The sequence below is a fragment of the Lipotes vexillifer genome, unplaced genomic scaffold (genome assembly GCF_000442215.2).
Source record: "Lipotes vexillifer unplaced genomic scaffold, Lipotes_vexillifer_v1.1 scaffold27, whole genome shotgun sequence".
Classification (NCBI taxonomy): Eukaryota; Metazoa; Chordata; class Mammalia; order Artiodactyla; family Lipotidae; genus Lipotes; species Lipotes vexillifer.
This window is the reverse complement of record NW_006787756.1, coordinates 627,105-645,173: the sequence shown is the minus strand read 5'-3', so window position 1 is coordinate 645,173 and position 18,069 is coordinate 627,105. Positions and strand designations below refer to the sequence as shown.

Here is an 18,069-nt window from a genome sequence, read left to right as displayed (position 1 = left end):
GAAAGAGTGGGCAGATGTGGGTTCAAATACCAGCTTTCCTATTTATTTGCTTGGACATGTTACTTAATTTCTAGCCCCATATATAAAATGGGGATAAAGAATCCTGTTTTTAAGCATTTTGCTGGGTGGATGGTGATGCTGTCCACTGAGTAGAATTAAAAATACAGGAAAAGGGCAGATATGGGGGCAAAGATAGTGGGAATTCGGGAATCTGAGGTGTTAAACATTTCTTACACAAACGCAGTATTATTTGCTTTATGTCATTACTTCATTTACTCCTCACAACCATCCTATGAGGTGTAGGTAGTATTACTGCCATCATTTTACATGAGAACATGTCAAGGCTTAGAGGGATCAAATAACTTGACCAAGACCACATAGAAGAGTTGGATCTTGAACCTGAGCTGAAATTAAATTCTAATTCTAGAAACTGTGTTTGTATTACCACACTCTGCAACCTCCCAAATCTTTCTTCATGTGTACACACATATACTATGCATATAATCTAAATCAGAGCTTCATGGAACCTACCTTATGCTGTACAATCACCCTGATATCTTCTATTCTGTTATTCTATTTGTTTATAAAAAATTGCTGAGCAGAACCTATGAAGTTGAATTTACAATCTTTTCATGGGTTGTGACCCATAATTTGAAAAACACAGGGATAGAGCAAGAAAAGAATAAAAGGGATTTCTGTGGCTTCCATCCTCCGATGGCTTTGGGGTTTTTTGGGTGGTAGTACATATTTGTGTTGTGGTTTCATTTTTTAAACACTTCTTTCTATCTATGATGATCCAGGGAAGATATTACCCCTCCAGCAGCTCTGCTGGATAACTCTTCTCTGCCCTTGGTCTCTTTCCGGGTCTAGAAGAGGGGATTAGAAAGGTTGTAATCGCAGGTGGCCTGGGCAAGTGGCAGCGCTTGTGGTCCAGGCATTCTCTCCCTTCTATAAATTGTATTTAATCCTCCTGTAGCTATTTGTATGTTGGCCTCCCCACGTGCGACAACAGGACTCGTCTTTGCGTGTTTGCATCTGCAGCATGGAGTGCAATGCCTGGAACAGAGTTGTGACCCAACATGTGCCAAGAGATGGGGGACACCAGCCAAGCTGGCCTGCCTTCTCTCATTAATATGACCTCCATCTCTGCCAGACCAACAGCCAGAGGGTTGAAGTCTGGCAGGTCTCATGAGTACTGCCGACCTTCATCTATTCTCTTGTCACTGGGTTAGGCCTGTTTGCTTTACTGGGAAAGGATTAGTCGTAGGTTTTAAGATTCTAACCCAAACCCACCACTGTTTTCCCAAACACAAGCTAGAAAATTACATTTGAGAAACAGAACTGTACTGATGTGATATCATGAAAATGTATAAAACCTGGAGTTTATGGAAGCTTATGAAGGGTTTTAATGTAGAATATAATGAATAAATAATGGAGCCTCTGCAGACAGTGATTATTCGTAGAAGAAAATAAACATATTACAGCTTACAATAATTGTACCCAAAGCATACGCGTCTTAGCCAGGAAAAGCATAGGATGAGTTTGAAGGGAAAAGGGGAAATACCTATATATATATATATGTGTGTGTGTGTGTGTGTGTGTATGTGTGTGTATGTATATATTTATGTAAATGTGTATATATGTAAATGTGTAGATATTTATGTACATAAATAGATGGCCCATATTAGCAATGGAAGAAGCTGAGAATCACCATTTTAAGGCCTCGTGTTAGTAAAAAAAAGAAACATGTTTTTTTTTGGCTTCTTTAGTTCAGAATGATTGTAAAAGAATATTTGATAGAAGAGTTTCGTGCATTTCTGAGACGTATTGAATCAAGTATATGTGATTAAAAAGAAATGAGATTCTGCTTGAATGCCTAAATCATCTCTTAAAAAAAGAAACCTTTGTGACTTGAATGCTGAAGTGGAGCATATATAACTGAAAGGCAAAGGAATATCCATCTCCATGCAAGAAAAAACGGGCTTAGTTTGCACCTTGAGAAATTTTAGATGGTTATAGGAATGCATTCTTATTAAAAAAAAAAAAAAATTGCTGAATCAATGCAGGCAAATGAGGATCTGTCTTATTTCTACTTCCCTGAGAGGAGATTAGACTGCATTTCTCAGTAACACAGTCTCAGGGGCGTGTGTCCCGTTGAACACAAACAGTAGACCAGAGGACCTTCCGGTCCCACCCAACCCTGTAATTCAAGTTCATCCCTCCCCTTTCAGCGCGGTGCTTCCAACCAGTGGCCTGGACTCCCTGTGCTCTTAAAGTATTGCCACTGTAAAAGCCATCACTGACAGGTATTTAAGAATATTATGACTATGTTTTCTAAGAGTTGATTTAAAATTCGAATCACTTGATCAGTTCCTATAGGTTCCTTAATACAGTTTAACTTTCTATTAGGTTGACTTATGAAGTTGCCATTTCTGCAGGTCCAAAAGGTCTACGCTTTCATGTGGCCAACCTATAGCTGAAACTATATCAATGCTTTATACATATTTTGTATTTTGCTTGGATTATTGTGCATTATTTTTCTTTTTCCAGCCATTGGGAGCAGTAGCTTCAGCCCAAGACCGTCTCACCAATTCTCCCCACCACAGATTTATCCTTCCAAGTAAGATATATTTTCTCTTAATCAATAAATAACTTTTCTGAGTAGTCTTTTACCTTATTTCAAGTCGTGTCTGGTGCCCACGTGTTACATCTTAATTTAAACTAAAGTGTGTTTCGTAGAGACCTAAATGTATTTACGCAAATTTATTTGGAGCATCACCTAGGAGGGACACCGTAGTGTTTTGGTTCTTTGTGTATTACACTTGAAAGTTATACATTAAGAAACAGTCTTTAACTAGAATTTGTGATTTGGTTGTTAATCAGTTACCTTGCATGTTTCCATCTAATGCATGGGCTTTCTATTTTCTGTCATTTCTGACAAATAGCAGACCATACCCACATATTCTTCCTACCCCTTCCTCACAAACTATGGCTGCATATGGGCAAACACAGTTTACCACAGGAATGCAACAAGCTACAGCCTATGCCACGTACCCACAGCCGGGACAGCCCTATGGAATTTCCTCCTATGGTGAGTAATCCCCCGGCTTTAGCACTGCCGTTGCCTAGTGGGCACACCTGTACATGTGAAAGTTTCACAGCAGTGGTACTTAAAGACGGTCCTCTTGGGCCACTTGAGAAAGGGTGGTCACCTTTTGTGTCTAAATTCTTAAAATGATGGTTTCTAATGAGCATTGGAAGAGCTGGTAGTTACTTATCTTGAGGTCAGAGGTGGCAAATACCATGGTTCATATGCCCTCTTGCTCTCGTTTTGTTTTGTTTTGTTTTGTTTTGTTTCCAATTATATCTCAATTCTTAATTTGCCACTTGAGCACTTGGCTCTGGAATCCAAAGTATTTTGGTGCATATTTCTGATAAAACTTCTGTGAATGGAGTCTTTTGGGGTGAAGATTCATTTCCTATTTATCAGATGCTGAGCTATGATTAGAGAAGTCCAAGCAGAGTTCAACAAACCCTGGCTCTAAACTTGAGGGGGCGGGTAGTAGTCTCAAATTTCAGCATTATCAACCATTAGGAAAAGTGATCTATATCATGGCTTGGGCTGCACTTTAAAGAGGCCAATCAGGAAACATTTAAAGCTCACATCCCTATTTGTTCCTTCCCACCTGGAGATTATCTTTATCTTAGTGTAATTTAACTCAATTGTTACAGGGTCAGTACCTGTAAATTAAAAATAAATCCAGCCAGACCTCAAAGTTTAATTTTTTAAAAGCTTAGGATTCCAGAATACCTTCACTTCCACTGAATGGTAGTTGTAATTTTAAACAAACTGCAACTTGTTGGAAGAGAAAAATATGGATTATTGGCATTTTATTAAGAAATAAATAAAACCTAGTGATCCAGAAAAAAATACATGAAAGTTTGGAAGCAAGACTGATAGAAAAAACTGGTGGAGTATTTTGTGATCAATATTCTAATTATGTTTCTGCTGCTATCGTTATTTCATAATAATCTTTTCTCAGTATATTGAAAGAAATAATGTTCTTCTTTAAGCATTTCATTAATCATTAGAAGGTAAATTATTTTTTGCTTTTTTGTTCTGTCTTTACCCCAAATCAAATTGGCCATATATAAATTTCTTATAAAATCTATAGAAATTAAAATCTAAATTATGTACGACTTCAACCTTCATAGTTTTATTTTAAAAAGATCACAACTGAATGTGATCTAGGGAGGTGTTTTTCAACCAGACTTTAAAAACAGCCATAAAATGGACTTTCTAGAATTATCTTTCAGTTCCGTGACTTTTAGTCAAGTTTCTCAAAATAACGTTAAATATAGATCAAATTTGTCTGTAATTTACTTTGAAACTATTCTTACGCTAAAAGAGGGAAAAGATTCTATGATTTGAATTGCGTAAGTTCAGTTCTATAATGTGAGTTAAGGCAGTCCCCAGTTTATATCCTCAAAACTTATTTGTAAGCTGATTATTTGAAGTAGAAATGTATTTTCCAGTACAAACAATACTCAAGTACTGTAGACCTATCAGTGCTGCCAGGGGAAGGTACCATTCCTGTCACTGCCTTGGCTGCCACTCACACAACTCTCTTGTTTTTTCTTTCTCTTCCCCATTCAGTCATGGAAGGGCCCTTTGCCAATTTCGGGGCTGCGGGGTAAGGACTTCTCTAGTTCTAAACCATCAACAGATGGCCCTGTTGTCTAAATAGTTGTTCCAGTAGAGTGAGATGAGCAGAGGTTCGGAGGTTAGGCTCAGAACTAGTAGGATGAAGATGGGGATTTTCATGTGGTAGGTGGGGATCGGGGAGGTGGTGAGAGTGAGTCTCAGTGTAAAGGGCTTTGATCCCAGGACCTTCCATGCTTATAAATCTCCTGGGAATAATTCTCAGTCCTTAGCATTTTTCTGATCATCTCCTTTCTTCTCTTTTCGTACCTTGAGGACAAGGAGATGCCCCAGTGCTTCTGACCAGCCATTCTCTTTTTCTTGGGCCAGTGCATGGGAAAATATGGCAGCCTTCTCCCTATTGCTTGCTCTGAAGGAAGAGCACATCGTTTAGAGGTTTTAACTGCTGATAGTTAAGGTCCTGATAGTTCTAGAAGACTTTCTCCAAGGACTTGTGTCCCCTGACTTTTCACCTAGACCCAATAAGAAAAGATAGGCAAATCTTCTCATAGTAAGAGCAAGGGGTCCACGAGGAGGGAGGAAGAGGTCGTGCCATTCTTCACTGGATCTGCGTGGAGTCGACCAGTGAGATGAGTTTGACAGCTTGTGGATAGAAGCTATGGACACAGGTGTGGCTAGGGGTGTTTTCTACCTCTTCCTGCTTTTCCTTACCTGTTCTTATCACAGAGATTCCCATCCTGAGCCTCCAGGCTAAAAACAGAGGTGGCACAGGTGAAGACTGGAAGCAGATCATTATAGCATCACCTGGAGAGAGAAGGGGGAAAATCTCTATTGTGACACCGTGAAAAGGAAGGGAGTTTTCTAGAGCCATCTAACCACCTGTCTTGGGCACTTGTTTTTCCAGGGACCATTTAGAAGTGTGGGTTATTCATTGGTTTGGGATTGCCTGTACAGGGAAAGTCCCATTTTTTAAAAATGCTAAGGTTGGGGCTTCCCTGGTGGCGCAGTGGTTTAGAGTCCGCCTGCCGATGCAGGGGACACGGGTTCGTGCCCCGGTCCGGGAGGATCCCACATGCCGCGGAGCGGCTGGGTCCGTGAGCCATGGCCGCTGAGCCTGCTCGTCCGGAGCCTGTGCTCCGCAAGGGGAGAGGCCACAACAGTGAGAGGCCCGTGTAACGCAAAAAAAAAAAAAAAAAAAATGCTAAGGTTGTGTTAAGACTGAAATGTAAGGCCATTATGAGGTTACTTAGATATACTTCAGGAATTAGAGTAGGCTCTCTTCGCCAAGAGTCAGATCCTTCCACTGCCTTAGGAAAGTTACCTAACTTCATTCTGCTGATGAAATTCCCCTAAAATGGAAATAAACAGTGAGACTACTGTGTATTCTAGATCCCAAAGATATTATTTATCTTAAGTGAAAAGTAAAATTATTCCAAAATGTGAATTCCCTTGGCAGAAATTTTCATCCCCTCCCTCTGTGGGAATTAAGGACAGTTGTTAACTTTCATGACTGTCTTTAATTATGATCCAGGGCTGAGCCCTGTACAACGATACTGCCAAACCCAAGTCCTGAAATTAGGATGTCAGCCTGGCACTTTGGGAAATACTGGGGGGCCACAAATACATTATATTATGATGTGATGAAAAGGAAGTGTACTTTATGTTACGCTTAAAACAATTATATTTGAATAAAAACCTGAAACTATAAGGGACAAACAGAGAACTACTTGTCAGTTTCTCTGTGCTGTTTATAAAGCACTGTGCTGTTCTATAAGATCGAGTTCTTTATTATTCTGCTTCTCTTGTGCTTACTGCCTGGTAGGATCTGGATATCTGGGAGAAGGTTTCCCCCTGTGTTGCTTAGTTCTATGCCCAATATTGCTACCTCTGACCTCAAAATGCGTTGTGTACTAAAATCAGCTTTGTGGTAGAAAGGGTAAAGAAAAAAAATGTCTTTAATGTTATGAGGCTAGAGACTCTAATTAATCACTTTTGAGAAAATATATTTTGATTCTGATGTTAATGCAACAACATCTAGAGTAATGTTCAAGTTTAATTATGGCCATTTCTGGACTGTAAAGATCTTAAACTCTTGTAAAGCAATACAACTAATTATAGAAATGATATCACTGGAGTTAAATTTTATAGAAAATGGAATTCAGGAAGACAACAGAAAAGAATAGTGCGGCTAGGCATTGAAATCTGTAATAATCCTGGTTTTATTCTTTTTAATTGAAGTTATAGTGAAGGGTATTTCACTCTGTGGCCTTGGTTATTGAGATAACACTGGGGGGGAAGCGTTTGTAATTGGATAGTTGTGCGAGTGTTTTTGTATATGGACCAGCTTTTGAAAATGAACAGATAGATAAGCTATCACTAACTGATTTAGGTGCATTGTGGGCAGGCATCAAGACTGAAGGTGGATTGTCACAGTCTCAGTCACCTGGACAGACAGGATTTCTCAGCTATGGTACAAGCTTTGGGACCCCTCAACCTGGACAGGCACCGTACAGCTACCAGATGCAAGGTCTGTATACACACTGGCATTGCTCTTTTCATTAATCCTGTGGGACAATAATTACTTTCTAAAGTGGCACCTGATATTCTGTGTAAGTAGCGGATGATGGTGAAAGTGGACTGGGCTTGGAGGCAAGATACCTGGTTCTAGTATGGCTCTTTACTTCCCTGCTCTCCAGGCCTAAATTTCCATACTTATAACATCCAGGGGTTAGACTGGATGGTCACTCAGGTTCTTTTACAAAAAGCTCTAAAATTCTTTGTGTCATTGAAGTTTTCTGCCTTTGCTTCTATCAACTAAAAAAAGAGTGAAAAAAAAAAAAAGCAAAGTCAGTGATGTAAGAGGTTGTAGTATGATACATGCTAAAAACCCTGGCACTTGGTGTCGCCAATCAGCCTGTCTCAAAGGGGTATGTTTTCTTCATTTTCTTATCACAGCTCTGGAAATAGAGCATGTGATAGGTGTTGACTAAACGATCTGCCAAAGACCAGGAGATCAAATTGACAGCCACTCAGTGCATCTTCAAGCTATTGCTTCCAAGGACCCACCCCTGGGTTCTGATTTTGAAACTATAGACAAAACATAATGTAAGTGCAAGTCATATGGATGACAGCTGAAAGTTTACGTTGTCAGAGCTGTTTCAAGAGTAGGCATTACTGTAATTAGCAGATTATTATCTTGCAAATGTGTCTAAAATACTTGAAAATTGTTCTCGCATAATTTAAACATTCTCCTAATATTTTGTTTTTACCGCTAATCAGTTTAACAAATGATATGCATCCTTTCAATAGGGCCAAGCTATAGTAGATTTAAATACCTGCTGTTTAAAAAAAATTTATGTGTTTATTTATTGAAGTGTAGTTGATGTACAATGTTACATAAGTTAAAGTACAACATAATGATGATTCACAATTTTTAAAGGTTATATTTCGTTTATAGTTACTACAAAATACCGGCTATATTCCCTGTGTTGTACAATACATACTTGTAGCTGATTTATTTTATACATAATAGTTTGTACCCCTTAATCCCCTCCCCCTATCTTGTCCCTCCCTGCTTTCCTCTCCCCACTGGTAACCACTAGTTTGTTCTTGTATCTGTGAGTCTGTTTCTTTTGTGTTATATTCACTAATTTGTTTTATTTTTTGGATTCCACATATAAGTGACATGATACAGTATCTGTCCACCTTTGTCTGACATTTTCCACTTAGCATAATACCCTCCAAGTCCATCCTTGTTGCTGCAAATGGCAAAATTTCTTTCTTTTCTTATGGCTGAGTAGAATTCCATTGTGTGTGTGTGTGTGTGTGTGTGTGTGTGTGTGTGTGTGTGTGTATACCACATCTTCTTTATCCATTCATCCGCTGGTAGACTTAGCAACCTGCTCTTTTAAGTAACAGATATGTTATAGACAGCTTTTCACATCAATAAAATCTATTTCATGGCATCATTTTAATGGCTGCATGGTTTCACAGATATATCTTATTTAACCCCCCTATTACTGGACGTCTGGAGCAATGCCACGAATATCTTATGTGCAAGCTTAATTATTTCCTTTGAGTAAACTTAAGTGTGGAATTGCTAGGTAAACTGTTTTCAACTCTTTTAGGGATTTGTTATATATTTCCACAAGGAAGGGCTGTGAATTAGCGTGAACACATTAAATATTTTACTTTTTAAAAAAATTGTCATTTTGGAAGGTCCGAGATTTTATTGTTGTTTTCATGTGTATTTTTAGAAAACTGAGCTGATAAACCAGTTTTTCTTTTCTTGCATGGTGGTGTTTGCCTTTTCTTACTATTGCTTATATTACGTCTCTTAAACTTTAGTAATGTTTTATAGATGTATTTCCGGTTTATCGTTTTTAAGAGGTTTTTTTTCCTGCACGGGAAGCTGAAATTGTATGGGACCAGATTCATTAATCCTTTCATACTTGGTTTTGCCTTTGGTATAAAAAGGCATGGATTGTAAAGTTTTGATATATTTGATGGCTACAAAATTTAAATTACCTTATGACAGATAGCATTTAGTGTTAGAAGGATATTACTCATGTGCTTGATTCCAAAACTTGAAAGCTGCTCTTGGAAAAGAACTGTGTTTCTCCACACGCTGAATATCAGTTAAGTAAAGGGATAAAAAGAACAAAAATTGATGAGACTTCATTGAAGAATCGAATAGTCTTAGGCTTTAGTAATGAAACGGATCATAAGGCAAGCAAAGTCTGTTGGCTCCTGAAGCTTTCTTTTGTGTCAAGGAGAGAGACAGTAGACAAACAGACAAATACGTTATGCAATTGCAGAGTCTTAGGAGAGTTATGGGGAAAAAAATCTGGCACTATGGTCGGTTCCGTTCTACTCCGGGCATCCAGTCTCTTTAAGGAGAAGTGGATCCTAAAGGGCAGAATGAAACAGGTGAAGTGCCTTCCGGAGAGGAGAGATAACTACATGTGTGATTCCTGGGCTTGAGCCCACGTGCAGCCCTTTGGTTACCATCCACAATGGGCTGAGTACAGAAATTGTGAGTTAAGTGTTTAGAAACTTTCATGGTACGTCCGTAGTAAATCTTATGGTGGTGAAATCGGACACGCACTCTGTGTCTTTTCTTTTTTCACCTCATTCTTTTAGTCCTACATAACTATTATATTTTGCTAAATTGTCAGCCTGGGAAGGATTAGGAGAAGAGAAGCGTGCTGTGTGTCTCAGAGAGTTCGAGAAATATTGCCCTTGACTTAGCTTTATCTTTCTGCCCTCGCAGATCCAAAGCTTATGTGGCAAGAAAATTCCTAAGAGGACTAACGAGCTGTCAAGAGTTGTAAGCATAGCGTCAGTGTAGAGAGAAGAGTGGACATGAAAGAGGAGAAAAGAACGTTAATTTGGAGGCGGAAAAAAGTCTATTGTAGAGCAGAAATAAGGACATGTGTAGCGCCAAATATAGCAAATATAGCATTGCTTTTCTAGTTATAGGTTTCATTGCATCTGGGATGTTGCATTACAACTTTCTGTGTTTTTAGGCATCCCCTGGTTGAATGGCCTTTCCAGTGGGATTTTAGAGCCCTTTTTCCGTGACTGAGGTATTATTTCATATGGATATTTCTATGATGGCACCTCACTCATTTTCAGAATAATCTAAAATATGACTTTCACACACCAAGCCAAAGAATAATATGCTATTAACTTGAAAGTTGCCAGTCTGATGATGGATAACGATACGTAATATGCTATAAACTCCTTATGGTCAAATGTGGATAAATAAGTAAACTCTGATTAATATGTATTTCTTAAATATTAAGTGCATTGTGAAAAATGAAGTGGATGAAATGATTTTATCCACTGTGCCCAGTCATGGGAGTCTGTTGACCTTTGTCTTTTCGATACTTCTTTTTAATATAAAACTTTTACAGTGTCTGAAATTATTGTCAAAATTCTCTAAACTCTATTATCCTTAACGAATAACGGTGATTTTTGCTTATATCAATGTTATATCTGTTAAAAGATCTTAGAATCTTGGATGACAGTATATGTATTTTAGGGATTTGGGAGCATTTTACCTAGTACTTTCTCCAATATCCTTTGACCTTTTAAATATATACCTTTTAAATATAAGGTATGATGATGAGTTATTCAGAGATTTAGTTATTAAGATTTCATAATATTAGGATTTCACGATACTAGAAGAAATATTCTAGTAACCCGGATGACTCAGTGGGTGTTACGCTGATTCACTTCAGGAAAATTTTTGATGATCACCTCTTTGGTTCTGTGAGATTTAGAAGGTTGGACTTAAAGGTAGAGTGAAATCTTGCACTCTGGCGAACAGCGTAAATTCTAGAGTCAGGCTGCCTGTCCAACAGCCCTGCCCTTGCTGTCCGTGGGACTTTAGCATGGGGCTTGACGTCTCATGTCTCTATTTCTTCGTCTCAAATGTGGGGATAATATTATCTGTTCCCACAGTAGTATTGTGAGGTTTCATTGAGATTATCCGTGTATATCACTCTGACCAACATCTGGCACGTAGTCCGCATTCAAAGGCTTATTTTTATTTACTGTGTTCATTGTGGCAGTGATGTGGTAGTGGTGGGGGAGGGGTGATTATTATTGTTATCATCATCATAATCCAGCCTTCTGAAATAGTTCCAGATTAGGAAGCGTTACCTAAATTCTCCTTCTCTCCCATTCCCCAAGAGGAAAAAAAATTCTCTCTATATGAAATAAATATAAAAAATTTAATATATATACTATTATATATGTGTCTATACACATATATATGTGTGTATATATATATATATATATATATATATATATATATATATAACCAGCAAAGAGAGCTCCAAGAACCCAGTAACCAAATAAGCATAGCAAAAAAAGAGCTAGATCTAACTCATGTGCTGGCAAGGAAGGAGAATCACTTTCAAAAAGGTCAGGCTTTGTGTACATGATACAAACGTACAGAAGAAACAAGAGAGAACAGCCAAGAACGTGAAGAAGAAAATCAGAAGAGAGAAATGGCTGTGTTGGCAGCAGCGGTGGTGGGTGCTGGAAAGCAGGAGCATAGGGTAACACAGAAGGGCCACGGACAAAGAAACTCAGCTCTGCAGTGATGGGAAAGAAAGCGGTATCAACCAGGTTCTTACGCCCCAGGAATCCCTGCAGCCACAGTGCGACTTGAGTGCGAGGAACTGGTGGGGAAAAGTGAGGTAATAGCCATGTAAACACCAAATTATTTAGTTCAGAAACCAAGATTAGGGAGGAAGATGGGAACGTGACAAGCTATGCTCTATCGAGATGGAAAACTCTGCTGCCCATAACACACAAAAACGGCTACTGTTTATCATATGCACTTATCATATGCCCAGCACTTTTCTAATTATTTTACATATATTATTTCATCCCTGCAACGACCCTGAACAGCGGCTTTGAAGGATAAGAATCTGAAAATGCTGACGAATACATCAAAATGGAGAATGGTTTAGAACTGTCAGACCCTGCCATGTTTTCTATACGCTTAAATGACTGCACCTATAGGGGAGGCGCTTACAGAAAACTACAAAAACAACGAAATGTAGTTGCCTGTAGTATGTTTCCTGAAGGGTGGATTTGCCCTTTTGGGAACTGAGATACTGCATTACACGGCTAGCTATGTAAGTAGTAAAAAAAAAAAAAAAAAATACCAGCTCGTGAAGCTTAGAAAACTTTTTTTAGAGAACTCATTTCCGAGCACTGTCTGTGTTTTAACATTTTCATGGCACTTAAGGAAAAGATTTAACTGGTAATTTGTGGGCGTTTTGGCACTGCCTTATCTTGTGAACTAGGCCAGCCTTGGTGCCCTCGTTTAGTCCAGGTGAACCTTCTGGATCCTTCCAGCGCCAATGTTCAACGGTTATGTCCGTGGCAGGCTTCGGTGAATCTGGCACATGCCGTTTGAAGGCAAACAAGGATCAGATTTTTAAATGCACTAGTTTTTAAATGCACTAATACTAAAAGCCCACAGAGTAAAACCTCAGGGACTGGAAAATCTGATTGCTTTTACCTTTGCTGCAAGATTCTGGAAAATTCTATGTCTGCTTTTATTGGATCTCTTTTGTACATCCAGTGAAAGATTAGAAACTTAAGTTTAACAGAGAAAGACAAGATGTTACTGTTCGTGGACAACTGTAGAGTTCACCCTGAGGAGGTGAAATCCTTGCTGGTAGTTTTTGACATCTGCCTGCTCCCCAGGGTCAGCTTCAGTGTTTCTGGAAGACGTTTTGGATGGTGTGAGGTTTTTCTTCACACGCCATTGACAAAGATGCAAATGAGTGAGTTGAATGAGGGAGTGTGGACGGACAGAGGGTGCCTGGAGACCCCTGGGTCAACCGTGCAGATCCTGTAGATAGTGTTTTCAATGCTGCCAATCAAAGGGCACTGACAACAGGAATGAAGGGGGGGGGGCGTGTGAGTTTATGCGTATGTCTGTGTGTGTGTGTGTGTGCGTGTGTGCACACGTGCGTGCGTACATGTACTAAGGGCAAGAAAACTTAGGAGAAACTGCTTTAGCCTATGATTCACTGACCCGTTTCACAGAATATCTGCCAAGCTTGTCATAAGCAAATTTTATTCTCCTTTTATGTAAAAGAGGCATCTGACTTGAAATCAAGCTTTTAGTTATAATTTCTTAAAAACACAAGTTCCAGACCTATTGCTGGGCATCCCCATTCATTCATTTACTCCCCCGCCCATCCTATACACTATAGACTTAAGAGTACCATCGACCACAGAAAACAAGAAACTGTTCAAAATTTTGAGGCTGAGTCATAGGAAGAAAATGACATTTTGTTTAGCAATCTGTTTGAGATAAGGAAGTGCAAACAATTTTCACACGAAGAGTAATTCAGGTTAAGTCTGGTCTCTTAACTGGTTAAGCTTCAGCTTTGAGGCAAACCCAGCTTTCCCTAATAGCTTAGCTCTATTGATCGACAGTTGCAGGGGGTGACCATCTCTTCTCATATTTTCATTTCATTTGGTGGTATGTCTGAAATATACAAATGTTTTGCTGGGAGTGGAAAGGTCTGTTTCACAATGGCAGCTGGAAGTTAAGATTCATAAGAACTCTAGTTCTCTTCATTTGGGGAAACGAATTTGGAATTTAGCATCGTAAAATCCTTGGTTACTTTATTATCGTAGTTTGTTCAAAGCAGTCTTCCCCTGTGTTCACGCTAGTAGGTGGAGCTGGATGGAGACATCACAGAATCGCGGAGGTTGTGTGGAATGCCTTTCTGAGTGTTTTAGTGCCCCAGAGAAGCAGTGAGGTGGGGACATTCCTGTCATTCTGCCGCAAGAAGGTGTCAGGATTTGCCACGATAGATGGGAGGGACTACACAGATGCGCACGCCCGAAACCCAGAGGGCTCTGGAAACCCCGCTTGGTTTATTTTCCTTTCGGTTTTATTGCTCTCTTTTAGAGGAGAAAATCACACGAATTCTAACTCCGTCTTTGTATATAATGTTGTTTGCTCTGTTAAAGAGATTGGAGTTCCAACCAGCGAGGAGAGACAAAAAACAAGGACAGGGGTTTGTTAATGGGACGCGGAAGGGTGACAGCTCCACAGTTCTCTGCACCTCGCCGATCTGGGGCTCGTTATGAAGCGGGAAGCATCCAATAATAATCTAATAAGGACAACCACCCTGACTTCCGTTGGTCTGCCTGGCTATAGCTTTTCAAATATATAGTTGAAGTCTTTCAGTTTATTAGTTTTTTAGAACCTCAAAACTGCTTACCAAAATGTACTGTTAAAGTTTTTTCATTATCTATAGAAATGGTATTTTTCCTAACTTCAAATATATGGTTTTAAGAAAATATTTATTAAACCTTTTTAATAATCTGCTCTGATAAAGCCTTCGAGATTTGCACTTTCTGGTGTAAAATGACAGATGAGTTACAATTGGAGAAAAGCTATTGCAGCTTGCACTGATGTTCACAATTTCTCTTAATTGCTTTGCCATTCTACTCACATTTATATTTTAGTTTGTGGAATTTTTTGCATTCTAGAATTTGTTTTTTTGCTTAAGTTGATTTTTTTAACAGTAATATTTTGTTTCAGTTCTTTTGGCATCTTGTGTTATTTCAAATGACAAGTGTTGAAAATTGTATGGAGATCTTTTGAAATCCAGTAATAGCAATAATTAATCAGAGATCAATACCCAAATTATTGTCGGTATGAATTGGTTTTTATTAAAATACAGAGAGATAGACAAAGAAAGATAAATAACAAGGTTTTGTATTTTTTATTACCCTAGTTACAAATTGTCTTTGAAATAGAAAAACTATTACTGAGATAAAAAGGAAAACTTGGTCATTTAAAAGCCTTCTTGTAAGAAAAGGGGAAAACTTTGGTTTTAAATAGCCCATCTGGCCTTCAGAGGCTTTTCCGCAGGGAGCTCCACTGACTTCTGCCACATAGATTGCGCCCGATGATGGACATAGCCCATGGCAAAGAGGCCAGGGAAGGAAAGCAAATGGACTTCTGTGAAAATACACGAGGGACAAATAGCATCCTGCTTGCCGAGTAAGTGCTAGAAAATGCTCTAAAACATGGGAAATACAGACAGGCCCCAGCAGGTTCCAGCATTCTTATGTTGGCTGGGATTCTGGTTTTTAATGTGAGTCCTTGTTCTCTGTTAAGTAGACCTTTGACCTACATGTTACCTTTTTTTTTTTTTTTGCAGTTATAGCTGGGCAGTGTTCTCCAGGTTAAGTAACACACAAAACTTTGATTTGATATTTTAAATCATGTTATAAATCAACATAGGCTGGGTTCTTCTTAACTATGAAAAAGTAGTAAGGATTTATTAATAAAGGTTTGGAGGGGTTGGTTTATTTTTAAACTACAATCGCTTAGCATCTATAGAACTGGGTGGCCACACAGGGTCTTCTAGCAAGACTGTTTCTTGTTTGTTACGGTTGGTTGACGAGACCACCACCTTTTCCCTATAGCAACCCCTGATGGTGACAAGAAGAAAGCCAGTATTTCTGATACACCATCCTTGGGTGACTATATAATTTACTTTTAAAAGTATTTACCAGCCTCAAAAGAGTTACAATGAAGAAGTCTTTTAGAAATGAGATCATTATTTATGAAATTGCTCAGATGCCCTTGTCTCTACCCTTTGTGTGTCTGTGATGTTTGTCCAGCGAAAAATTAATACCACTTTTCTGTCCTCCCCACCCCTTTCCCTTTTGGTAACCATAAATTTGTCGTGAGTCTGTTTCTGTTTTGTAAGTAAGTCCACTTGTATCATATTTTAGATTCCACATATAGGTGATTAGCAGATACAAACTACTATATATAAAATAGGTAAACAACAAGGACCTACTGTATAACACAGGAAACTATATTCCATATCTTGTAATAGCCTATAATGGAAAAGAATATGAAAAAGAGTATATATATATGTGTGTGTGTGTAAGTGAATCACTTTGCTGTACACCAGAAACTAATGAAAAAGAATATATGTGTGTGTAAGTGAATCACTTTGCTGTACACCAGAAACTAACACACTGTAAGTCAACTCTACTTCAATAATAAAAACTTGAAGTTAAATTAAAAATATGACTTTTTACAATATATAATTCACTTTCAACATTGCTGAATCAGAGCATCTAAAGGGTGCATTTTGTGTGGTAGAACGGTAAATGGTGGCCTGGAAGTGGAGATAATGGCCATTCCCTAACTCAGAGTCCTTGGGCCAGGAAATCACCATTCTCTCTCTGACAAGGATCCTACCTCACATACTGATGTGGGAGATAACCTGAGACAGTGGATGTGGAAATACTGAAATATAAATGGACTGTAAAATCGTAGGATGTTATTGTGTTCTAAATTTGAGATTTTTCATCTGCAAGCAAGGCTCTTATTTTCATTCATGTACCCATGAAATACCAATATCTGAGCTAGATTCAGTGATATTTTATGAGCTGTTCAAAATTCATGATGCTTAATTAATTTAATATTTTATTTGATTTAAAACCCTGCTGGATTTTCTTTCCGGAAATTCAGACATATTTTAAATCCTTCCAGAAGGTGCTTCTAAGTCCTGTATTTAATATTCTTCATGTAATTTACATCTAAAGTAGTGATTGTCATCTAATTTTTTTTTTTTTTTTTTTTTTTTTTTTGGTGATACGCGGGCCTCTCACTGCTGTGGCATCTCCCACTGCAGAGCACAGGCTCCGGACGCGCAGGCTCAGTGGCCGTGGCTCACGGGCCCAGCCGCTCCACGGCATGTGGGATCTTCCCGGACCGGGGCACGAACCCGCGTCCCCCGCATCGGCAGGCGGACTCTCAACCACTGCGCCACCAGGGAAGCCCCTATAATCTAATTTTTAAAGCTAGTCCTTCGTATATCATCCAGTTTAAAAGAAACCAGTAAAGTGTGTGTCCTTTAGATAAAATCTGAGAAATAAACAATTATTATTTGGTTATTTTGCCTTTCCCCACTGTCTTTTTCATTGCCAAACAAATAAGGAAGTTGAGAGATGGGCCTTCAAATCACTCTTCCAAACAGCCTTCTGCCACCGTTACCAGACACACACACACACACACAAAATTGTGGAAAGATTTCCTCTTGTTACTACACCTGCTTCTTTATGACAGTCGTATTCTCGCTGGACCCTGTTGTCATTACCATCCTGGATTGAAACTCAAGTACCAGTTCTGTCTCCTACTGGAGCCTACACGAAACCCTTCAAAGTCCGACGTGGTTTCTCCTTGTCCATGTGAGACAGGTGAATAAGTAAAACACATGAATTTAAGGAACCTATGGTCAGGATAAAAGCAAGGCCAATGAAGCCTTGTTTAGTGCTGTTCGGAGAACAATGGTATCAATTATTAGTGAGCTCGAGTTCCCAGAAGGTAAAATCAGTGCAGAAAAGAACAGTCAGGGAAAGCTTATTGGGAAGATAGGACATTAGCCAGATCATGAAGGATGGGAAATGGGGATTGACGGAGAAAAACATTAAATAAGAGGAGCAAAAATGAATGAGTTTTCAGGTTAGCGGGTACCCCATCCTGAATTCATGTAATGAGCTGTGGACAGGCAAGCCTTGGAAAGTAGCTTGGTAAGCATATTCCTCTCCTGGGCACCTCCATCCCCACCTCTCCACCCCAAACGCTAACCCACCCCCATCTCCAGGCCCAGTCATATAAACAAAAATATCTTTGTATTTATAACACATCCTCCAATCCTTAAAAGGAAAATCAGAATCATAACATTTCCCGCGTCCCAATATGCTAACATTGGTATGATCAACATTCAGATTCCTGGGTTTTTCCGATAAAGAATGTCATTTTGCTGAACTGTTATTCTTTTCTTAAATGATCAAGAAACTTCTGTCACCTACCTTTAGTCTCTTTC

At 39.0% G+C, this 18,069-nt stretch overlaps 1 protein-coding gene across 10 annotated transcripts in view; it reads left to right on the top strand.

The window, feature by feature from the left end:
- Window positions 1–18,069, top strand: part of EYA1 (EYA transcriptional coactivator and phosphatase 1) — a 167,081-nt gene that overhangs the window by 39,957 nt on the left and 109,055 nt on the right. For 2 of the 10 annotated variants that reach the window (XM_007460785.1, XM_007460782.1), the window contains 3 exons: window positions 2,551–2,620; window positions 2,946–3,091; window positions 7,053–7,190. In XM_007460785.1, coding sequence (XP_007460847.1) covers window positions 2,551–2,620; window positions 2,946–3,091; window positions 7,053–7,190 — 354 coding nt within the window. Of the gene's footprint in view, window positions 1–2,550; window positions 2,621–2,945; window positions 3,092–7,028; window positions 7,191–18,069 lie in introns of those variants that run through there. The other 8 variants (XM_007460786.1, XM_007460783.1, XM_007460789.1 and 5 more) reach the window with 5 other exon arrangements.